The 26219-nt window shown below is 33.6% G+C and overlaps 1 protein-coding gene across 1 annotated transcript in view; it reads left to right on the top strand.

Annotated features, from left to right (window-relative positions):
• LOC115887969 (serine/threonine-protein phosphatase 2A 56 kDa regulatory subunit epsilon isoform) overlaps positions 1-26219 on the top strand; it is a 50263-nt gene that overhangs the window by 19045 nt on the left and 4999 nt on the right. The window contains exons 2-6 of the mRNA XM_030907542.1: positions 12505-12701; positions 16387-16712; positions 19323-19440; positions 23187-23342; positions 25044-25393. Of these exons, the coding sequence (XP_030763402.1) occupies positions 12505-12701; positions 16387-16712; positions 19323-19440; positions 23187-23342; positions 25044-25393 (1147 nt within the window). The remainder of the gene's footprint in view (positions 1-12504; positions 12702-16386; positions 16713-19322; positions 19441-23186; positions 23343-25043; positions 25394-26219) is intronic.

Below are 26219 nucleotides of genomic sequence, written 5' to 3'. Positions count from 1 at the left end.
CAATTGTTACAATTGTACCGAACTGACAACCCTGCACTTTTATTGAAATTAAAAAACTAGAGCAAAATTTACCTTAAACTGAACCATATCATGTTAAATATACATGCATAGGCTACAAAAGTATATACCTACATTGACTGTAAACTATCAGATATGATAGTTATTTAAAAACTGATAAAATGGCTTAAGTTTTGCTTTTGTGTCGATAAATAGATATAGCTCTATTGTTATGTCACTGCACCATTTGTCGTGATCCTGGATTGGACCACCGTCGTCACCAATCTTGTAGTCGCTGCCACCAAATGTTGTAGTTCTCTATTTGACTCGTATCACCACTTGTTGGGAATGTTATTCTTTATTTTTTTATAATTAAATTCTTACTAAGTTGTTATTACTTTTTATTTTTAAACTTTTAATACAAAATATAAATTTAGCAGTATTACGTCTATGAAAAATTTTTATGAATGTCCCCGGTCCCTTCTGTGACCGTGCTTTTATGAGAATGCCCTCTCCGAAAATCCACGGGCGTACCTACTATTTCTTAATAATATTTTCAGGTAGGTTTGCAAAGGGACAAACATGACCATTTCTTAAGTAAATAGAAACCAGACATCGCGTCTGAAAGTAAACGAATTACAAAGGAAAACTAAAAATGATGCAACTATTTATGACTATTTCTTCCAAATTTCATCTTAAGGTAATGGTTCTGTTTATTTGCATCACCCATCTTTCTGAGAAGAATAATAATGTTGATGGTATTTTTCGTACCTTAAATTCTTTAGGCATAGCCGTAGAATAAGGGTAAAAATAATATTTTATACAATTTGTCGAATATACATATACATATAACCATATTAAATGTATGTTCACAACACCTCCCCCCTTAATGAGAGATTTCATGAGGTGAAAGTGATATGAAATCTCAAAACAAATGTTTATATAATTAATTAGTATAACTCAGATGGAAATGAATAAAAGTACATATATAAAAGTATTATACAAGTCTTAACTACTAATTATAACTAACTTACATTCTAACTTAACTAACATTTTTTTTTATAACTATTGCAGATTTAAAAATGTATCAAATGCGGAAATTATTTTTCTTTTAATGGTCGCCTTGATGGTACATACCCAATGGGTCTGCGCGAGGGCGCCTGTAAATTAACATTCTCTTCTTCGGAGTTTTCATAGTTACCTACATTTTCAGAGTTTTGGCTAATATTACGATTATAATGAGCAACATATCTATCACTATTTCTAGAAGATGGTTCCACAGACTGATTAACTCTAATGCATAAGTTTGGAATAATTCCGCAACAGGCTGTCTTGTTAGTACATTTTGTATACAATTTATAAATAATAAAAATAATAGCAAGAAGAGCTAAGATATAGGCAATTACAGATGCTGGAAATGTATAATTGTTTACAAGTTTCCTTTTTAGAATTTCATCACCTAACTTTTCAATATCTTCTAGCTTATGGCTCGCTACATTAAGTTCGGGGATGTGCTTTGTTAATTTCCTATAATGTTCGTTGAGAAATATTTCACTAATGTTTATTTTTTCTTCCTTTATCCTTTCGCAACAATTATCACTAATGTCGAATGGTGGAATAAAATCACTTGAAATATTGGACTGGACTGTATTTCCATGAGGGATTAGCATTGATGATGCGCTATAAGCTTTACATTGTTTACCTATAGTGACACTACCGCAATTTTTTAGTATTACATCTACGTGATTTTTTTTATTATTACATGATATCGTAAGAGTTTCTGGATGAGGAACTGCAAATAACCAAGTGTTACTGGTTTGTAGTTGAATAAAAATTGCTCTATCTGACTGAATTATACGTTTGTCACAGATATCAGGTATGATATTTGTGAATTGCAATAATTTAACTTCGCAATTATCTGCCAAATGAGCAAGAGAAACTGGTTTTTGTTGCTTGCAAATAAATTTATTTTCTATAATTTTTAAACAAGTATTAAATTCTATTTCCGACAGTGTAATAAACTGCTGTTTGCTTTCGTCAATTGCTATATATTTAGATGAGGGTTGAATTAATATAAACTGGTTATTTGACATTAATTTTGGAAAGGGTGATATTTTATAAATATAGAATAAATTTGTTTCAATTAAAGGGATGTTTATAATATATATTAATCGTTTGTTTTCGAAATAAACTTGCAACTCGATAACATTTAGAATGAGATTTGCATTGAGCGGATCTAATGGTACAGGAAATTCTAATCCATGAGGTAGAGATTCGGACACATCTTTTAATTCGTTAATTAACCTTAATGGCGTTAATATTGAGGGGTGTAAAACTCCCTTTCTTGCTACTAAAATAGCATTCGTAATCGTCATGATTTCTAATTGTAATTGATTTAGCATCATATTTAAAATAGTGACGTGTTCTTCTATGCCGGTTTTTATATATAGAAAATGAAAATTTTCTTTGACTTTGCTTAATTCATCGCTAATCTTTTTTATATTATTTTTTAATAAATTTTCGTTAAAATCTAAAGTTCCAATAGTATTATTGAAATTAATTATTGTTGATTGAACAATTTTTGTTTGTTCTTTTAAAAGTTGAAGGACTGAAGTTTCGTCTTTATTCATTTGTGAAATTTTATCATTATAGTATTTAGCATCTTCTTCATCTAAAACGCCGAATAAAACTTTAGTTGCTTTTCCTACAATATTGAACCAACCTCGTTTTTGTCTACTTTCTGATAAATGACTATGACCGATCAATTCGTGTAAGACTTCTAGTTCTTTTTCAATTTTTTCGAAAGTGTATTTAGAACTTTTCAAAAATAACTGACAAATATAATAGTGATATTGAGCATTCTCATTATTGCATAAATCTGTAGTATACTTACGGTAATTCTTTAATGATAATAACTTATTACTAATATTTTCTAATTCTACAAAAGTTACTAGTTTCCATTTGTTATTAAAAAACCTTAGTTCGCCCAGGTGCTCAAAGTGTATTCCAGGGTTCAAGTCATAAGTGGTTATATTGTATTCTGAGTGGACTACTGCTAGGATACTGGTAATTATTATAAATAAATTAACCCTAAAACAAAATATATATACTAATAATAAGCTAATTAAAATTTATTAATTCTAGTTTTTATAATCTATATATACTGATTATGTTTAGTTTTAATAATAAAAATATTTTAATCTATTTGCATGAATAGTTTGTTTATTTTTTCCTTTTTGAATTGTATAATTTACATCTGATATTTTTTTTTAATGGTATATGGACCAATCCATAAGGCGGAAAGTTTTTTACTTCTGCCACGTCGAACTGATTCGTCGTAAAGTAACACTTTGTCACCAATTTCGAATATTCTGGTATAACTGTTTTTATCGTAATTATTTTTTGATATGTTTTTACATTTTAATAAGTTTTCTTTAGCTAATTGATTAGAATGTTGCATTTTTTGTTTAAGATTGTTTATGAAATCATCATAAGTATAATTGACTTTAGGTGGTTGTTTAACTGATGTTGGTAATGTAGGAATATGTCCGAATAAAAGTTCAAATGGAGAAAATTGTGTAGCAGTGTGAGGTGTAGTATTATATGTAAATGTTGCATAGGGAATCCAATTATCCCAGTCTGTTTGAGATGTCTTAATGAAGTGTCTTAAATATTCTTCTAGAACTTTATGAGAGCGTTCTAGTGCTCCGTTTGACTCTGGGTGATAACTTGTTGTTTGGATCTTTTTTATCTTTAAAAACTTGCAAGTACTTTTAAAAATATCACTTAAAAAATTTGACCCCTGATCTGTGACTAGCATGTCAGGTATTCCGTAAATGCATATAATATTCGTTACAAAATGATGCGCTACAGTTACAGCTTCTTGATTTCTCATAGGTATATTAATTATATATTTTGTTAAATCATCCTGAAAGGTTAATATGTATTTGTGACCATTTTCGGTTTCTGGTAGTGGTCCAACTATATCTAAAAAACATTTTTCGAACGGTTTTGATGCCGTGGTCGTAATTACCATAGGCATTTTTGTTTTTCGAGACTGTTTATTTTTTTGACAAAGTTCACATTTTTTTATAAACTCTTTTATGTCTTTTTTCATACCTTTCCATGTATATAATTGAGATAATTTTTTATATGTGCGGGATGACCCTTGATGACCTCCTAATGGACAATTGTGATTTTCATTTAATAATACAACTTTTTCAGCATCTGAGGGGTTGATAAGACTGTTGTTAAATATTGTAATTTCTGAATAGAGGTCTTTAAAAATATATCTTATCATAGGAAGAACGATTTCCCATTTGACTAATGAGTTGTAATGATATTTTATAAATGATAGTTCGGTTTTTTCGTTGGATATAATATTTCGTAAAGTTAGTAAGCAAGACCAAATATTTTCATAATTAATATCACTGAATGTATTTTCGTTGTCTGTTAATAGAAATATATTACAATTATTTTGTTGATACTGAAAAACTGACGGCATGTCTAAAGGATTTGTGTTATCGTAATGTTCTAAAAATGTATTAATTTGTTTATTTTTTTCTAGAATTTTAAAGTCGTTTTTGTTGAATAATTTTGGCAAAAATAAAACTATAGGTATAAGTTGTGGTGTTTCAAACAGATTTGTGTTTTTTTCTTTGACTTTGGAATTAATAATTATATGGCTTTCGAGATGTGTTTTAAAATTATCATAATTGGTAATAATAGAATTGACATTTGTTGTGCTAACTATTCTACTCAATGCATCAGCATTTGTATTAATCTTTCCAGCTTTATAAATTATTTCATAGTCATATTCTTCAAGTTTTATTCTAAAACGCGTCAAACGAGAACCAGGGTCTTTGATATTAAATATATAGAGTAGGGGTTTGTGATCTGTAACAATTTTAAATCTTGTGCCAAAAATATATGGACGGAAATGTTTTACTGCCCAGACGATTGCAGTTAGCTCTTTTTCTGAAGTTGAATAATTTTGTTCTGCTTTATTTAGAGTTCTACTAGCAAACGCTATTGGACGATCATGATTAACCTTACCCTGCGATAAAATTGCTCCTACTGCGAAATTACTCGCATCTGTTGTTATAATAAATTCTTTGGTAAAATCTGGGTATTGGAGAACAGGTGGAAAAGTTATACTATCTTTAAGAATTTGGAAAGAATTTTCGCATTTTATACCCCAATTAAAAACAGAATCTTTTTTTAATAATTCGGTTAAAGGTTTAGCAATTTTAGCGAAATTTTTGATAAATTTCCTATAATATCCTACAAGCCCTAAAAAAGATTTTATATCTTTAGGATTTTTAGGTTGCGGAAAGTTTGTTACACATTGAATTTTTGATGGATCTGGTTTAATGCCGTTTTCTGTAATAATGTGACCTAAGTATAAACATTCTTTTCGTAAAAACTGACACTTCGAAGGTTGAAGTTTTAAATTATGTTGTCTAAATCTTTGAAAAACTTCAATTAATCTATCGTTATGTTCATTTAAGTTGTTTGCATAAATTACTATATCATCTAAATAAATAAAGCATTTCATACCATTAAGACCGCTTAAAACTGTGTTCATGAGTCTTTGAAATGTGGCGGGAGCTCCTTTTAAACCGAAAGGCATTCTGTTATAAACGTAATGTCCTGTATTAGTGCTAAAAGCGGTTTTATTTTTATCTTTTTCGTCCATTTCTACCTGATGAAATCCACTAGTAAGATCTAAGGTAGTAAAATAATGAGATTTTCCTAACTGGTCTAAAATTTCTGCTATATTAGGTAGAGGATATGCGTTTCCAATGGTAATTTCATTTAACTTTCGAAAATCAACGCATACTCTAAATTTAGGTGATAATGGGTCGCTTTTCTTAGGAACAACTAGTAAAGGACTATTCCAAGGACTGTCCGAAGCGGAAATTACCCCGTCTTTTAACATTTGCTCAGTTTGTTCATTAATTATTTCTTTATGTTTGAAAGGCAATCTATAAGGTTTTACGTTAATAGGACCTTTATTACTTTCTGTCGGTATAGTGTGTTTTATTGTGTTGGTGCTTGTTAGTTTATCGCCTTCTAAGTAAAAAATATCGTTAAAATCTCTACAAATATCTAATACTGAATTAGTTTCTTCTTCATTTAATTGGTCTAGATTAATTTCTTTTCTTATTTTAGCAAAACGATCGATAATGTCATAATTATATGTTTCTATAAATTCGTACTCATTAAAAGAAATAGGTTCGACATTCACTCTAGGTGTATGGATAGTTTGAGCTTCATTAGAAATATTTAATATGCTAACTAAACATTTATAGTTCTGGACTTTTGTTAGGCTTGACCCTAGATATAAATGTTCGGATAATTGTTTTGAAACTACTATGCCTTCGGACGAAGATAAATTAGCTAGAGCAGGTACAATAATTTGACATCTCGCGGGAATTATTGTAGTTGCTTCTGACGGCAAAATTTTAAAAAAATTGTCTTCAAAATTAATGACTCCGTCTTCGTAATTTATTTTGGCTTTATACTTTTGCAAAAAATCGCGTCCTAATAGTCCATCACTTTTAATCGGTATACTATCTGGCACAATGTGAAAAGGATGAGTTATTGCTTTGTTATTGTTTAATTTAATTGGGATGTTACAAACACCTTTAGTAAATACAGGTTCTTTACTTATACCTTTTAATTCTATAATGCAAGTTTTATTTAATTTTAGATTATTTTGTAATAAGATACATTCTTTCAATAAAGATATATCTGCCCCTGTATCTAATAAAAGATGTAATTCTTTATCTTTTATATCTAAAGAAGGGATTTTAATTATCTCTAATTGTTGGTAACTATCGGAAAATAATACTGATTTATGCGGTATGTCAATTAAGTTTTGCTCAATTTTAATTTTATTTTTATGCTCAGGTAGTGTGTAATTCATAGAACAGCTATTATCTAATTTTAAGAAGCGCTTAATCGGCTGCTCGCGACCAAGGCTTCGCTCTCGTTTCCCGAAAAATTTTGAGATGTGCTCGGTTCTGAAAAATAATTATCTGCTGAATTGATTAACGACTGAGAATTTATAGTTTGAATTTGTTGTGGTGATCTATTATTTGAACTATTAAAATTGGTAGTACTGGATTCATTATTGTAATTAGAAAAATTTTGAGATTGTTGAGGTATCGAAACATTTTGCTGCCGTTGAGGAACTTGTGAGTTATTAAAATTTCTTGGATTCTGAGAATATCTATTATTGTAATTTGAACGAGGATTATTACTGTTATAATTGTTACCATAATTACGATTATAATTACGCACGTCGTTGTTCTGATTAAAATTTTGATTGTTGTAGTTTCGATTAGTGAAACGTCCTTGATTATATTGTACTGTATTTACGTCTTGTCTATTTGAAAAATTATTATTGCTATTAAAATTTTGCGGTGGGCGTGTCTGATTATTGCTAGGTACATTTCTATTATATGAGTTACTATTTTGTTCGTATTGCCTAAGCTGTCTACACTGTGATGTTAAATGATTATTTTTAAAACAAAATAAACAGGAATTATTAGAAGAATGATTATTTAATTGTCTATTTCCACGCTCTACAAAACCTATATTTTTAAAATGCGAGTTTTTAAACCTGTCATTATTCTCAAGTTCCATTTCAATTGCTAATGATAAAGCTTTATCTAAATATGTAGTATTTTCGGCAATAATACGCATTTGAATTTTTTCATCGTTGAGTCCTTTTCTAAAAGTATTGACTAAAATGGAGTTTAAATTTTCTATTAAAACAGTAGCTTCGTTATTTGCATAATTTAAGTGACACGTTTCTTTATATTTATTAAAGAGAATTTGTAATCTATCGCCATATTCTTTTACAGTTTCCTTAAAATGTTGCTTTATATTCATTATTTGTGTTAGAAAATGCGATGGTGGTGTTTTATCAGTAAAGTGCTCTAATAAGAAATCTTTTAGTTCTTCCCAATTTTGAAACTGTTTATATTGTGTTACCTCTTGTGCCTTCCCTTTTAATTTAGTACCAAAAATTAAATCTACTAGTAATTCTTTTTGATCCACTTTGACAATTTTTAATATTGAATCACAATTTTTTAAGAAAAATTGGAGTGAATTTGCGTCACCCTGACCATCAAATGAATTTATTAAATTCAGAACATCAGTTGCGTCTTTACCTCCTGCCATTATTATATTTTATTAATGATTTATTACTTTAGTTTAAGAATTATTATTTATTTTTATAGATGTATTTTTAGTTTGAAGAGAAAAAAATATTTACGAATTTTAAGCAATATTTTTTTTTTTTTTGTTATTTGCAGCCCAGAATTATTATTGTCTTAACTTAAATCTAACTAACTAAAATCAGAAGAAAAACAGTAGCGTCACAATACAGTAAACAAATGAAAGACTTACCCCGTCATCATCTGGTGAAAACAAAAGCTTTCCTGGAGACTTGCTGCTGCGTCTGGCGCTCCTTCAGTGTCCCCAATGTCTACGTCTCGTGTCGGGCTTCTTGCTGCTTCTTGGTGCACCTTCAAGAACTGCCCGTTGCCTCTATCTTCTTCCAAAAACTGGTAGGTTTTCTGCTGCGTCTGGCGCACCTTCAGGAAACCTTGGTAGTATCCCACCGCTGCCACCAATGTCGTGATCCTGGATTGGACCACCGTCGTCACCAATCTTGTAGTCGCTGCCACCAAATGTTGTAGTTCTCTATTTGACTCGTATCACCACTTGTTGGGAATGTTATTCTTTATTTTTTATAATTAAATTCTTACTAAGTTGTTATTACTTTTTATTTTTAAACTTTTAATACAAAATATAAATTTAGCAGTATTACGTCTATGAAAAATTTTTATGAATGTCCCCGGTCCCTTCTGTGACCGTGCTTTTATGAGAATGCCCTCTCCGAAAATCCACGGGCGTACCTACTATTTCTTAATAATATTTTCAGGTAGGTTTGCAAAGGGACAAACATGACCATTTCTTAAGTAAATAGAAACCAGACATCGCGTCTGAAAGTAAACGAATTACAAAAGGAAAACTAAAAATGATGCAACTATTTATGACTATTTCTTCCAAATTTCATCTTAAGGTAATGGTTCTGTTTATTTGCATCACCCATCTTTCTGAGAAGAATAATAATGTTGATGGTATTTTTCGTACCTTAAATTCTTTAGGCATAGCCGTAGAATAAGGGTAAAAATAATATTTTATACAATTTGTCGAATATACATATACATATAACCATATTAAATGTATGTTCACAACACATTGCAAAAGTCTCAATTGTCGTCAGATTGTACTGAGTCTTAAACTTGAATAACCGACAAGGTGCCATAATAATGTATTTGAATTTAAAAAAGTTATGGTACCTGTTACATTTGTACCGCGTTACAATTGTACCTGATCTCCCCTATTATTTATTACAGTGTAATACACGAGGTTGTATAATCGCAAACAAATTGTTTGTTTCAAAAACTAACCATATGCAAAAAAATAATATTAGTGTCAGTATTATTTTTAAAAAAATCTTAAGTTTATTTAATTGACATATGATATTATGTCATTCTATTCAGAGTGTCAAGAGTTTCTATCGAATAAATTAGAAATAAACCGAGGATGCCATTTAAAAATCAAAAGTTGTAGTCATTTCCGGTGAAACAAGAAGTGGCCAAAAACAATTGAATAAGTCAATAAGTCCTAATTTATGTCATATTACTAATGAACCAAATCTCGTTTTTTTATCTGAAAAATAAAAAAGTTATAGGGGTGAGCCACCTTTGAGACGCACCCGGTATGTAAAAAACTCTCTGTGGCAAGCATAACAAGATAAAATCAGTAAGGTAATGTTTTATCAACAAGCATTTTAAGCCTCTTTTGGTTTACTTATTTCTCTTAAGAATATATCGTCTGTTTTCGTATCTGTTCGGTAATTTTCGCCAATTAGCCGTGCGCTAATTGGAAGTAATAACCAGCAAGACAAATATGCAATCATCCCATCATTATTTAGTCAAGTAGTGGCGATATAATTTTCGACATAAAGAATTCGTTACGGAACAAGGTCTTTTCTTGTTTACTCTTAAAACGTGTTATATGTAAATTACTTAAAGATTATTATCGGCGTCAAAATCAGATGTTTGCTCTTGTAATTGGTGTTTTTTTAGTTGAAAATTGATACAAAAAGATGTATGAATTTATGATTTAATATTAGGTAATTTGGGAATTGTTTACCTTTTTCCTTCATCCCATTATTTTATCCTTAATTTCCCATCCGAAAACATTTGCTAGATTTACCTGTATATTGGTATTGGTATTCGATTAAATACCACAACCAATTATGAAGTAATAAATAATTTCGTTATATTTCTATAATATATCAAGTACACACACACACATTAATTTGCTAACGTCAATTAAATAGTAAAAATAGTTATTTGTATGTTATATTTGTAGAATGTAGAATGAGTAAGAGTGGGGGGGGGGGGAATCACTGCGACCTTACAGATCTATTGTACCCCCCTTCCTTGAGTCATCACACAATCTAACCCATCATACCCCTGTTGTAGAGGGGACAGGGTATTTCCCATCCTCCTCTGACAACAGTTCTTCCTCCGAGGGTACACACCCTTCCACGGTTTGAGTTTGGCCCTCTGTGCCGCTCTTCACAGTCTAGGAGCTTGCCTCCGGCTGAGGAACCCGTGAGGTGGAGGCTGGAGGATCTGTCTCCATTTTCTCCACCTCTTTAACTTGGTCCCTCCTTAGACCTGATATACCGGTGTTGTCCCGTATCTATAATAGGGGATATGTCCCTCTTTCTCTATTGCCTCCTTTTATTTGGGGTCAATTCCTATTGTTAGGACCTGATTATGACTCTCCTTCCTCGAGTTGATGACTCGCCAACTCGATGTCTTTACATTGAAGTTCTGACCTTAGATAAGGCTCAGCAGGTAGGTGGTGTCTTTCCCCTTGCTCCTCGGCAGAAAGGCCGTTATGGCCGCCTTTTTAGGGATGTTTTCTCCCTTCACTGCAACCGGTTCCGGCCTCTGCCAGTTTTTAAGCTTAGGTGCGATTTCCACCAACCAATTCGCCGATTCTTGAGGTACACAATCTATGAGGATCATGCCCACCCGAAAGTGTATCCCCGCAAAACGCAGCTCACGCACATTTTGTAGAACGTTGTGTTGCGGTCCGATCGCTACTACTTCGTCCAGTATAGCCTCTTCTAGAGACGTTTGCTGGTCGGTGGTCAGAGCAACCTCTGTGAAATACTTTGGCAGCACCGCCATTTTCACTTGTCCAGCAATAGCGGCAAAGCTTGTGATACGTCCCTGCTTGTCTCCCGGTGTTGAATGGCTTTCCATCCGGACTTTTTTCTCTCCCTGCCAGAGAAAAGGTGAGAGGTTCTCGTTCCCTCTCTTGCTCTTTGATGGAGATGAGTCAGGTTGTTTCTTGGTTTCTTTACTCTCCCCTTTTTGGAGGAGTGTTTTCGCTTTTGCTTGCTCTGGAGCGAGTACTTCGAGGAGCAGTCGGAGGTATCTCCGTGCTTCTGCTCCGCTAAGACCTACTCTCAGAGGATCGTCTAGCCCGCCTGGTTGACCCAGGCCGGGTAGACGAAACGGTAGCTTATGTCGCTTATTGGGTCTAGAGGTAGGCTTCCGACCCTTGCTGAAGAAGGTGGTAGCTTGTGTGCCACTTGTGGAGGATGATCCCAAGCAAGTGTCAGCCGCTCCTCCTGTAGTTTCCTTTGGATTTGATCCCTTGGAACTTTCATTTGTAATGTTCCCAGTGTCGCTAGGGGGCTTCCCCACAGCTTCACCGGTGGTGTTTTTAATACTAGATCTCATAGTGTTCCCACGTGTCGCTAGGGATAGTCGGTCCACTTCTAGAGAGCCCCGCATGCAGAAGTAAGGGGTAAATACAATGGGGTGCCCCCTGATGCCCCAAGGGTGTTATATTTAATCAGTAATGTGTGTGTGTGTATAGTTGGAAAATAAATTTGTTAAAATTAAAACATCTGAAACAAAATGTAACACCATCTTTTTCTTTAATAAAGACGATTATTATTATATTATGAATTACTCCAGACACTGATATATACGGTAAAGGAGATCGAAGACGTAGAGAAATTAATTGATTAATCTCCTTCATCCTTCGCGATTACTTTACGGAGGCAACATGGCAGACGGGAGTAAATTGACTAGCGGTAGTAATTAAAACCGGTATAATGAGGTTAGGAACTGATTCGATTTTTTATTTCCGATTTTAGCTCGTCCCTCAGGCTAATGCCTCAGAGTAAAAGAAAGCATATTCTACCAAGTTCTTCACAAAAATACTTAGGTAAATTGTAGAGAATTACGAGTTGATGTTTTTTTGAGAAGCTTGAAACAATTTTTGCCATACGTGTCCAAATATTTTGACTTGATCAATTCACTTGACTCACGAGAACGCGCTTTTCCTCGAGCCGCCGAAACTTATTGACTTTTTTTCTTCTTTTTCCAGATGTGCCCGCGAGCGAGCAAGAGGACCTGTTCATCCGCAAGCTGCGCCAGTGTTGCGTGCCCTTCGATTTCATGGACCCGGTGGCCGACCTCAAGGGCAAAGAAGTGAAGCGGTGCTCGCTCAACGAGCTGGTGGATTACATCACCGCCGGCAGGGGCGTCCTCACCGAACCAGTCTATCCAGAAATTATTAAAATGGTCAGTGGATCAACTTGTACTTAGTTTTTTTCAAGTGTACGTAACGTAGTGACCTTGAATAACGGCCGCGAGACGGCCGTGATGCCCGAAACGAGAGAGAAAGTGGTAGCGGCAGTGTTGCCACAGCTACCTCTTTGTAAAACAATTTAACCCCTCTCTCTCTCGTTATAATCTACCCCGATGAACAATTTGCTTTTGAAAAAAAAAAGCTTGTGGCAACACTGGGTAACTATCTGTGCCATACGTGGCTAAGAAAATCACTATAATAAACTTGGAACTATACCAACCTTGATTTCATACATATTTTCATCGATAGGTTTGTACAGGGTGGGTCAAATTCGACGCTTTTAAATGGAAACACCCTTTTCTATAGCAGATAGACGAAAACTAATATCGGTGTCTGGAGCTCAATTTTCATCAAAAGCATGATGGTGAAAACCGCACATCAATATCTGTTACCGTTTAGGAGTTACGGGGTGTTTTTCAAAAATGTGCATTTTTAACAAATCGCTGTAACTTTTTTGCTATGGAAAATTTTGTATTTCTATGGAAACATTTTCAAAGCACCTTTTTACGTAGAATTTAATGGTATAAGTATAATTTTTTTAAAATTAATAATTTAAGAGTTATCAACAGAAAAATTGATTTTTTATTTGGGACACCCTCTATATTTTTAATTAACCGAAAATAATTTAAAATTGCCTTTCCAAAAATATAGCACACTTGATATTTTGTTATAATCCCCTTCGAAATACAGAATTTTTAAAAGTTCGCCTCTTTAAACTAGTAGGCTTTGGACCACTTATTGATGATATGCCCTTACTGGAACTCGAAAACATATTTTTCCAGCAAGAAGAGGCACCGCCTCAGAACGCTGAAGTTATCAGCAAATTTTTGCAGCCAATTTCAAGAATAATTGAATAGCTAACCAAGATCGCAGCCGTTGGCCGTCGAGGCCACCTGACTTAGTGCCCATGGATCTAATCCTATGGATATATTTGCGGAAGAATAAAGGTTCCTTATTCTTCCATATAATCTAGACAAGAATTAGAAATACTTAGCAGTTATGAGAGGGTATCTTTCACCCCCACTGAGTTAATGAACTCCGCGAGAAATGTTCAAAAACTGCCTCGTCTGTCCATAACAGAAGACGGTTGATATGTTGGTTTGCTATTTATTTTTATTCTTATCAGATATAGTTTAAATGTGTTGATGTTGGTTAAATATATTTTAAATTGTTATAAAATTTTGCATCTCTCATAGCAAATATTATTTTCGTTTTAATTGATGCTCACAGCTAGAATTTTTTTGCATTACAGCCGGTGCCATTCAAAGCCTACTTAATTAAAGTGAGCGAATTTTTGTATACTCTATATCTCGAAGAGGAATCGAGCAAAATATCAAGTGTGTTATATTTTTGGAAAGGTAATTTTAAATTCTTTTCAATAAATTAAAGATATACAGGGTGTCTCATATAAAAAATCAAATTTTCTGTTGATAATTCTTAAATTATTAATTTTAAAAAAATTATACTTAAACCATTAAATTCTACGTAAAAAGGTGCTTTGGAAATGTTTTCTTCCACGCACAATAAAACTTCCAAGTCGGTATCATTTCTTGCATCTTCTCTTTGTTCCTGCCTTGCTTCACATCTGCAGTTATTTATTAGGGTACCTTTGGTCTCAAATCTCTGGATATTCCTTGCGATTGTAGATATTCCAGTATTTTCGATGTAGGTATGACTTTTTAATAATAATAATAAAGCACTAAATAGATAAATTTCTGAAATGACAACTTCATTTGACAGTTATCTTTTACCTTGACTGGTGCTCATAAGTAAATACAGGGACATAAGAAAGGAGAAATATTTAAAAAGAAATCGGCGATAACTCGTAAACGGGCTAATCAAAAATATCTAAAGTTATTCGTTTGAAATGTGGGTTTTAGTGCTCGTCAATAAACCTAAATAGAATTATTCTCTAAAATAATTAGGGAAGTCAATAATTAACCCCATTGAAATTTACATGGGATTTCCTATGTCCCGCTCGACGATGCAACACCCGGTATAGTGAATTGAGGAAGTTGGCAATCCTAACGTTAGCCCATTTAATTTACATTGAAGCATCACGTGAAAACACATTTAGTCAAGAACGATTTTGACTATTTGTTGCAAACTCGATTATCGAAAAAAGTCTAGATCCGCCCCTGTCTTATATTCACGGGGCCGTTATTGATAACCACAATGACGTAAGATATAAGTCACCCCTCTTGTTGTCAATATACGAAAAAAGTTCGCTCTGAATAATGTAGGCGTCAGTGCATCACGCTTTCGCATCAATCGATGGATTATAAAGCTTAATCACGTGATCGATATCCTCCATGAATGAACGTGTTAAAGAATAATGTGTTATTTCCAGGTGTACTGTAGGGGTTTCTATCGACAAACCTCGCGAAGCGTTCGATTCCTATTTTAAACTTTTAACAACTCAGAGAAATGGGTAAAGATAGATGCGCTCGAATATATATAAAAGTAAAGTCCTAGGACTGATTACTTAATAATTAGATATTATTTTCAGTAGGAATCTCTGTTCAAAATTCATCAAAAATTCAAGTTTTTCCCATACATTCGTATTTCAAGGCTTATTTTCTTGGACGTTATATCATAGTAGAAGGAAAAGAGTAGTTGCACTCTCCCAAATATTTCCTGCCAGATTTTACAATCTGTAGAATATAGGCAGATTGCAGAGCGTTTCAGTTGAGTTCCGTCCGTCGACCTGCGAGGTTCGAGCGTTGCGTTCCAGCACAGAGACGGATTGACAAAAAATGAGTGCCTTACTGTGTGCTGCTATTGGTTGTAGTAATAATTCAACAAATTGTGCTTTGAATTTTTTTTTGAGAGTCATTTGTGATCATGTTTGTGTCAAGGGTAATTTTCTCATGACTGATTACTACTTAATAATTTGATATTATTTTGATTTAAACCTCGATTTTACTTTTGACAACCATCCCTTGCTTGCTGTTTAACAAACTGCACCATCATTGAACAAAAATTTTTTAGTACCGAAAGTACCGAAATAAAAAATGGAAATCCCGGTTCCTTAGAGGCATGTTATTAGGTTCCGAAAAACAGCTCCTGTTCCGGAAGCGCTATAACGTACCATAACCGTGAATCGCCCTATATAGGGTGAGTCTTAAATAAGTGTTTAGGGGTAATATATTTTAGCCCCCCAGAAATATGAGGATTTTTTTGCGCAATTTTTTTTTGAAAAAAAATCTGGAATTTTTTTTTAGTTTTTAGTTAAAAACATAATTTCTTGATAATATGGTAACTAATAATAATATGGTGGATTTAATTGTTACTTACACGAAATGTGAAAATATTCTATTTTCAAGCAAATTTTTACTCGATGATCAATTTTTTTTTATTTTATTTTATTGTGAACTCATATTTTCCTAAATACATCTCTGTACATCTATGGACCACGACTATACTTTGTCTAGTTATAGACCACGACTATACAGCTACGTCAGTGGTCACGGGACGCGAGAACAAGGTCATATAAAGTGGCAGAAAAAGAACAAAGGATTTGACAAGGAGTAAAGCTACTAGTTTCCTTATACTATGGCTATTTCTTATGTTATTCGTCCAAGTATTCTAACTTGTTTCTTCTTTCCCACGTTGCAGATATCGACGAACCTGTTCCGCACGCTGCCGCCCAGCGAGAACCCCGACTTCGACCCGGAGGAGGACGACCCCACCCTGGAGGCCAGCTGGCCCCACCTCCAGGTCGTCTACGAGTTCTTCCTGCGCTTCCTGGAGAGCTCCGACTTCCAGCCCACCATCGGCAAGCGGGTCATCGACCAGAAGTTCGTGCTGCAGCTCTTGGAGCTGTTCGACTCGGAGGACCCGCGCGAGAGGGACTTCCTCAAGACGGTGCTGCACCGGATCTACGGCAAGTTCCTCGGCCTCAGGGCCTTCATAAGGAAACAGATCAACAATATATTCCTTAGGTGGGTATAGAATGTTCAGCCCGATGACTAAAGAATCCAAGGACAAATAACCACCAAACAGTGCCGTGGCACATATTTTTCTTAACCTAGCTGTCAATAATATTTTTTGACAAATGTTTTGACTACGCCTATGGTGTATACGATGTTATCATACTAATTAAATACGAAAAAAACGTATTAAAAGGTTAACAAAAGGTACAAAACTAAAAAAACACATCAAGTACAGGGTGTCCCACTAAGAACAGCTCTCGGCTGTAACTCGGAAAGTATTAGCCGTAGAGGCTATGAGAAATTGCTGGAAATTATTTTCAAGTTTGTAAAACGGCCGCTAGAGGGCGCAACTGCTATGGAAAATAAGAAAATAGAATTTTTACAGAATTTTGCCTAGATAATGGGTACTAAAATAATAGCTTCATAATCTTCAGTAAATTTTGGATTTTTTTTTGTTGGAACCATTTCCCCTATCTGCTAAAACAAAGTGGTGGGGGAAGGTAAGATCTGTTTTTATTTAAATATTAATAACTCCGGACTGGATGATCAAAATCTAACAAGCGAGGGCTCGTTTAAAAGAGCGTTTTTTACTCTATATACCGTATACCATAAAAATAATAGTAATAAAGTTTAGAACGTAGACGCTAGGGGGCGCTTTCTTACAATTTAACAAACATAGCGCGTTTTTTCAACGAAATTAAATACGATAGTATGTGTTATTTTAGCTGATAGTAAAGAGTAGTAAAAGCTTAAAACGTCAGCGAAAACCGCATCTTGATATCTTCTTTCAAACCGAAGATTATAATAAATACCAAAAAATAAGCCCTTAATTACCTTATTTTTACAATACAGTATCAGTAGCCCTCTTGATTAGGCCCATTCTAACAAAAAAATAAGATAGAAACAGTTAGTTTATTTTAAAATCGACGATATACCAGAATACCATAATACCAGATGTATTAATATTTAATAATTAAGATATTAATAATAGTGAACAAGAAACGATGATTCAGTGAAGTCATGTAGGCTTTGGAAAAAAGTTGCTTTTCGCGTAATAGTATAAACGTCAAATTGTTATTAGATCAACATTTTGATAGTCTTAGCAGCGTTTATTTTTTATTGCAGTTGCGCCCCCTAGCGGTCGTTCTACAAACTTGAAAATAATTTCCAGCAATTTTCCATAGCCTCTTTAGTTATAAATATTTTTTTTTCGTAGCCGCTACGGCTAATACTTTCCGAGAACTATTCTTAGTGGGACACCCTGTACAGGGTGGCGCCTCTCATACGCCGCGGAAGCTTCAAGGAGAACGACAGTTTGTATTGAAATGAAATTTTGTGAGCATATGTAGGTTAATTCAGAGCACTTTTTAAAAATATAGAGAGTTGTACAGGGTGTCTCCAAAAAAAGTTACATCTCAAAAGTGTGTTTTTTGTAATGGAACACCCTATATATTAATTGATTTTCGGATTCTGGGAGAAAAATAAAGGTGAGTTTTATAAGAAAAGTATATAACTAAAATGTAGGGTTTTTGACATATTTAACATTTTCTAGAAATAGAGAACAATTTTTAAATTACAATAAAATCCACTTAAAATGGAATTTTCCCGGTATAGCCTAATATGTAGTTAAATTAACTATTGTATTTTAAATCAAATTAAAACTTGATCCAAAAAGTTACACAGGGTGAGACAAAATGAATATTGAACATTGGCCACCTTTAAAAGCATGTTACTCTCTTGTTTTAAATGGAACACCCAGTATATTATTCCGATATTCAATGGAGAATTCATGTCTCTTCAAATCCTTTTGAAAAGACAATCATTTTATGCAGTTAACAGGAAAGGAAGCATTTTGAGCATGATTGATTTCGTCTAGCTAATTTTATCTAGTTTTAATTCTGTAATAATTAAAATATTTTTTAAACGTGTATCTTTTTATTACCCTTGAGTATTTTACTCTACAATCTTTAATTTTTGTTAAATTAGCAAAATGTATATCACACAGCCACCTAGATTTTTCCAAATAATAAAGATTTACTGACGCAAAGTCATAAAAATTAAAATATCTCGGAAAATCTTTGTCTGAGGGGTAGGCAACCTTAATAATATTTTGAAGATATATAAATTCCCCAAAGAACACCGGAAAAATATACTGGGTGTTCCATTTAAAATAAAGGAGTAACTTGCTTTTAAAAGTAACTAATGTTCCATATTAATTTTGTCTCACCCTGTATAACTTTTCGGGTCAAATCTCAATTTCGTTTAACATGCAATGGTTACTGTAATTAAATATCAGGCTATACAAGGTCAACAAAAATTTAGGTAGCTGTTATCGAAATTTAAAATTTACCCTTCGTTTTCACAAAATGTGAAATATGTCAAAATTCTTAGATTTTAGGTGTATACTTCTTTAATAAAACTTGCCTTTATTTTTTTCTTAGAATCCGAAAATCAATTAATATATAGGGTGTTCCATTAGAAAAAATTTTTTTTTTCGATATTATGGTATCTAGAGAGAAAAAATTCGAATAAAATACGTGCGATGCCATTAATGACCTGTCGAAATAAAGTGTGTTCTTCAAAATTACAATTTTAATAATTTATTTGTTGTTGTTGCAGGTTTATATATGAGACTGAACATTTCAACGGCGTGGGGGAGCTTTTGGAAATTCTCGGATCTATAATCAACGGTTTTGCGTTACCTCTAAAATCCGAACACAAACAGTTCCTCGTTAAGGTATGGCTTATTTACATCTAATTTAACTATAACCACCATAAATAGACAGATAGCTTTATTCATGTTAAGTCGCGTCCAAGCTACTCGAACAAAACGCTCGCGAACATATATAATTCACACTATATACTCGTAGCAGCAGGTCGTAAACGACGGCACAGCCCATCGCATCGGTCCCAAGTACTGAGGTGCGGGTAAGAATGCGACAACCAGTTTGCTCTATAGATCTAGGATGCGTTTAGGTAGTCGCTGTTTTTTCGAGTGCCCGGATTTCGAGTGCAAGCATTTTATTAAATAAATTAACCGGTAAACAGTTTAAGAACTTTTGTCGTTGAAGAATCAGTATTTAGCAGGCGGAGGGTCACAGGGGTTGGTAGAGTATTCGTTATAGTGTATTTTTAAGACCTGTATTCATTTTCAGCCGATTCTACCAGGTGTTTCTCAATAGGGGCTCTCTTTTTTACTTTTTTATTTTTTCAGATAATACAACGAAATTTGGTTTGTTAGTATATGACATAAATCGGGATTGATTGACGTATTCAATTACCTTCGGTCGCTTCCTGTTTCACCGGAAATTACTACAACTTTGTATTTTTAGATGGTATCCTAAGTACTTTTTTACATTATTTGATAGAAAATGACATTCTGAATAGAATGACATACCATACGTCAATTTTAGACAATTCCAATTAAATAAAAATAGCATTTTAAATTTCAATCTAGTGTGCCAAGACTGAGTTAAAACTATTAATTTGTAATCAAAGAACTTTGGAAACATATATTTGATCGTGTAATTTTTTTTCGTATCCTTTCATGGTCGCTTAAAAGATGCCCAAATCGTATTTTTAATGAGAACTCAAATTTTTCAAATGGTACGAGGCTGGCTCAGCATATTTGGAAAAAGCATTTTTTACGAATAATTTGATACCACATACTAGGTATTTAGAGTAAAATTGTCGTTACCTTTATTTATGGCCATTTTTAAATTGAAAATGTCAAAAGTTGACATATAATATATTATTCTATTTAGAATGTCATTTTCTATCATATACGGTAAAAAAATACCGAGGGTACCATTTAAATCAAAAATTGTTGTCATTTCCGGTGAAATAGGTAGTGACCGAAAATAAATGAAAACGTCGATCAATCCTGATTTATGTCCTATACTAACATACCAAATCTCGTTTTTTATCTAAAAATTTTAAAAATTTATAGAAGAGAACCACTTTTCAGAAACACCCGGTATATTTATTTCTAAAAATGTAATGGTAAAATTTCATTTCCGGTGTCAAACTTCCTATTAAGTAGTAATTTTTAATTTCAGAATCCCATAATAATTCCGGTTTTTAATAAAAATAATCATAAAGGTCTTTATTAACAAAAATGAAATTATATGGACGAAATCTAGCTACATAGCTATTCACACTCAACCCATAATAAAATTAAAATTATAAAATCTTTCCTTTGTGTAAACAAATTAGTTGTAAATGTTTTTCACGATCCCAGTCAATAACTGCGTCTCCCATTGTCGAATACTCGTAAAAAATAAAAATCACAGATGGACGCCCGAAATTAAATGAGACCCTTCCAAGTGTCCGGTACAATGTCCGCCGAAATGCACGCCGTTAGGTCCTTTTGATTTACCGACACCCGTCGGAAAAAGAACGCGCGCGCTCTAGCATAGGCTCTGGCGTACAAGCTAGCCGTTCGGCGCTTGGCTTTATTATTTATAAATCTGCCTATCTCACAATTTTCACTTAGTATCTGTTTAATTATATATGTTCGCGAACATTTTGTTCGAGTAGCTTGGACGCGGCTTTAGGACTACAAATGTACTCGTGCATACGCCACGTCAGTTGTATTTCCGTTGTGTTTATTATATTTTTTTTGTAACAAGAATTATTATATTTTTTTATTTATTAAATATGAATGTTACTTCACTGATTAATGTGGGACAGACTTCAGTAGTTATTAATAAACAAACAAAAATTATTTGAAGACCAAAACTGCCCTCATTATATTTATTTCAGTACTATGAGCTCATTATTTTTTTTAATTGTTATTTAATATAACGTATCATATTTTTTTATCATACTAGACTTTTTTAACAATCTATTTATAGAGGACCAATTATTAGGAATTACAAGCAGAGGAAAAATTAAATGTTTTTATGTATGTAAATGTAAAGGTATATTTAATTTTTATATGTATAATTTATTTACTTTAATTTAACATATATGGTCGTTAAATTATGCATTTAAAATGTCATATTATTTATTAATTTTTTATTTAGCGTAATTTAGAGTATAAAAGATCCGGACAAAATCAGGTTTAAATTATATACCAACAAGACTTTAACTTGCTTTTTTTTGAAATGGAATAGTGTTAAATAAAATATCAATTTATTACTTAACTTCTAAGAAATGCATAAAATATGTGTGTAATTAATGAAACATAAATTTTATTATTTATTTCTCTGAAACATACCTGTCATCTAAGGTTTATTTATACAAGTCAAGAAAATGCATACATATATTAGGTTTGTTCCAACACGTAAATTTGTATTTGTTTCAGCAAATTTAAAACGGAAAAAAGACAAGGAAATTAAATAAAAACAATAATAAGCTAACATATATTGTATAGTTTTAATACGCATCTTTTGTTCTCGTTGAACGAACGATTACATTTCTGGTTGGAATGCAAAAGTTATTGTTTTTAAACAATTCTCACGTTGATGGAACGCATTTTCTCTACTGAGCATAGGCGTAACCAAAGACATCTAAATGGGTAGACAGAACACTCCATTCATAAAACTCAATTTTTTAGAATCATACATGGATTGACACTTTTATGACAGTTAAAAAGAGATGGGTACATAAATATGACAACACGGTTGAGTTTCATCTATTTTTCTGTCATTTGGCTCTATCAGTGGCGTGATGTTTTTTTTATCAAAAATTGATGAATTTTATCAAAAATTGATTGGGATTGTCTCAGATCAACTTTCCATTATAACTAGTTTTACCTGAGGTCTAACTGAGGGTAACTCTAATTTCACAATCGAAAGAGCCAACAAATAAGAATATATAGTATTTTTGTAATAATCTACTTATAACTAAAAGTATCTAGATACGCTACTGTAAGTATGGCTAAAGGTAAAAAAATGTAATGACACTTATCGTCGAAATATGAATTCCTGGTTAGAATAGTCTAGCTTTTTACAAACTATGCACTGACGAACCATCGTAGATAGTTAAAAACTACTTTAAATAGTTTTCTTGACAATAAACACTAATAATTATTAGAAAGTTGTTCAAAAGCTACAAAATCTTTCAACTACCGCAGAAAACTCACAACCGCGCGCTGTCAAATATAAGTTGAATGAAAACAAATGAAAACGTCAAATGTCAGCGTAATTCCTACAGATTTCGACAATTTCGTAGTAAAAATGAATCCGCAACGATGCCGCTAGTTGTCATTGTAATTTCCTAATATAATTTAATTAGAAAACTATTATATTAATTAAAGTTATATACTTACTATAGGTACCCAAAAAATATTAATAACAATAATAACATTTGGATCTCGAACCGTATTCGTTAACACGTGATCGCGATAAAACGTAAATTGTTTTGTCTCCCTTTGTTTAAATGTCTTTGGGCGTAATCTTACCAAGAACGGTTCTCTGCTATGTTGGAACAAACCTATTACTACTGCGTGTGACTAATGAAAATTATCCCGATTTCCAGGTGCTTATACCGCTGCATAAGGTCAAGTGCCTGTCGCTGTACCACGCGCAGCTTGCCTACTGCGTGGTACAATTCTTAGAAAAAGACCCCACACTGACGGAGCCGGTGGTTCGCGGTCTGCTCAAGTTCTGGCCCAAGACGTGCAGCCAAAAAGAGGTAGGACATTTCGAAACAATGTATAAAAACCTTTCACCCATATACAGATTTTGAGTCAACCAATGATGCGGCAAAAAATATACGACGAGGTATAATTTTTCAAGAATAGTACTGACGCATTATACAGGGTGGTCCGAACTGTATTCCGGAAACTATATTATTACCGGCAAAAAAATCGAAATACAAATGTAACTTCTACACCCTGTATCTCCGAAACTAGGCATTTTAGGACATACATTTATACTAAGTTTTTACTTATTTTTATCTTTGGAATATGCTGCCAAAGTTTCCGGAATAGAATAATGTCTGGGAGTTTTTTGACATAAGAAATGCTGCGGTCATCTTAAAAAATAATAATGCTTTTGTTGATTGCTTCTTACTCCTAAAACAAATTTGCCGGCTACAAAATTTTGTTAGGCAAATACAAGACAAATGTTTTCATGTCTTTAATGTTTGTAATAGTGAAATACTGGCTAGAACGCAAAGTTTCGGAACTATAGGTAAAAATCTGAAAAAAAATCCAAGGATTTTACCATATTTTGATCCTCCTGAGTCGAGCGGCGCGGCGGTCGAGCACCGTGCAAAGCTAGGATACTGCCCTTTCATGTCAACTGAACAAATCAAAACCATAATTAGCTTTCCAACACTTTTCCAAGTGACCCCTATAATAGATCTTATTGGACTGGCCTAGAGGTGTGTAGTTCGTGAACGAACTAGTTCCAATGGACTATTCCGACCCCGGAATGAAAGGAACTAGTTCCTGGTTTCTCAAAGGACTTGTTCCTCAGAACCTATTCCGGGATCGAGACTGTGTCCGATATAGAATAATATGCGACGGCGACGGATCGGCTAGCGCGCGTAGCTGATGGTAGGCAGGAGTGGGGAGTGCCAGCCTTATGCCATATGTTATCGGATCCGGACCTAAAGGAACTAGAGGAACTAAATAAAAGACTAGTTTACGTATGGATCAGCCAGCGCGATTGATGCTAGGCAGGCGTGGGGAGTGCGAGCCGTATGTTATCGGATCCGGACATAGAGGAACTATTAAAAGACTAGTTCACGGGAATCTATTCAGTCGGCAGATCCGAGATATAATACAAGGCGACGACGATGGATTCGGCCTTGTCTATTGCCGCAGCCGGCGCGGGGTAATTACCACAGAAAATTGTCGTGGATACTGTTTTTGATTTGTAGTTTGTTTTTTAAATAATAAGTCCCTAAAATTAAGAAATATCTTATAAAACGAAGTAGATATTCTGAATTTTTAGACAAAAACATAAAGCTTGAAGTGAGGAAAAATGCAATTTTTCGTAAAATTTTTGTAATATTTGCTCCAATTGATTTGTGATATAGCTTTTTAAATTCTGATTTGAGTTTTTTTTTTAATTTTTTTTATCTGCTATAAAACTTACCTATATGTTTTTAACATACACAATTACACGTCTCGTTATATCTCCGTACATTATAAAAATTATACAGATCATACTGTGAATAGTTCTGACTGACAACGAAACGCATTAGCAAGCAAGGGGATGTCAGTGTTAGTCGGGAACTATTGTGAACTAAAGACCTAGTTCAAGGAACTATTCCTCTGGAGAAACTAGAACTAAGGAACTAGTTCCTCCCAAGGAACTAGAATTCCCACCTCTAGACTGGCCTAATATGTATTTTAAAAACTTTGTGTTTTCCTCCAATTTCTAGGTTATGTTTCTGGGCGAAATCGAAGAGGTGCTCGACGTGATCGAACCCTCCCAGTTCACCCGCATCCAGGAGCCGCTGTTCCGCCAGATCGCGCGCTGCGTCTCCAGCCCGCACTTCCAGGTGGCCGAGCGCGCCCTCTACTTCTGGAACAACGAGTACATCATGTCGCTGATGGAGGAGAACAACCACGTCATCATGCCCATCATGTTCCCCGCCCTCTACCGCATCTCCAAGGAGCACTGGAACCAGACCATCGTGGCTCTGGTGTACAACGTGCTCAAGACGTTCATGGAGATGAACTCGAAACTGTTCGACGATTTGACGGTCAGCTACAAGGCCGAACGGCAAAAGTAGGTATTTTCGGGGAGAATTCGTTGCGTTTGGCAACGGCGCTTTCATTTGAATTGTTTGTTTGCGATGTATACTGATGAGAGAGCTTGTTCTAAGAACTTTAAGGTTGTAGGTTGCATTTTTTTACATATCCGGAGATTTATTACGTTTTTTCAATTTATTATTTTGATCAACAACGTCTAAAATATTGTCTGATCAAGGTGTGGTATTATTGAGGGATATATGGGAATATTTATACAAGTGAGTTAACAGCATCATTGAGATTAGGGAATGCAATCCCGCACCAAAATCTCAATCCCGCAAACCCGCGGGATTAAAGCAATCAATCCCGCGGATCCGCAAAATTGCGGGACTGTAAACAATAGTCATACATTTGGTCCTAAATGGTACAAAAGGCATTGTACATTTTGCATAGGCCCACAATATATTGATATAGCGTGTATCTTAAACTAGCTGTCCAGAAATTTGGACCGATGTATACAAAGTGTTCAAAGAATATATTTTATATTAAATAAACTTAAATTTTATTATAATTTATCTACTTATTTTATAAATAAAAATATTATTCTGATGTTGAAGTTTTTTTTGACTTGTGTTAGTTATCTGCTTTTAGATACACACTATATCAATAATTTTTTGGCATATGCAGAATGTACAAAGCCTTTTGTACCATTTAGGACCATACGTATGACTAAAAATGCATATTTTTAGAAAAATCATCGTATTTTTCTTAAAACAATAAAAAATTAAAAAACCGATCAAGGTACTTGGTAAAAATTTCGATTTTTTAAAAATTGTAAATTTGCGGTAAAAAGATTCTTGATC

The sequence above is a fragment of the Sitophilus oryzae genome, unplaced genomic scaffold (genome assembly GCF_002938485.1).
Source record: "Sitophilus oryzae breed Bouriz unplaced genomic scaffold, Soryzae_2.0 scaffold_682_pilon_pilon, whole genome shotgun sequence".
In the NCBI taxonomy this organism is placed as follows: Eukaryota; Metazoa; Arthropoda; class Insecta; order Coleoptera; family Curculionidae; genus Sitophilus; species Sitophilus oryzae.
This window is presented reverse-complemented; position numbering and strand designations above follow the sequence as displayed.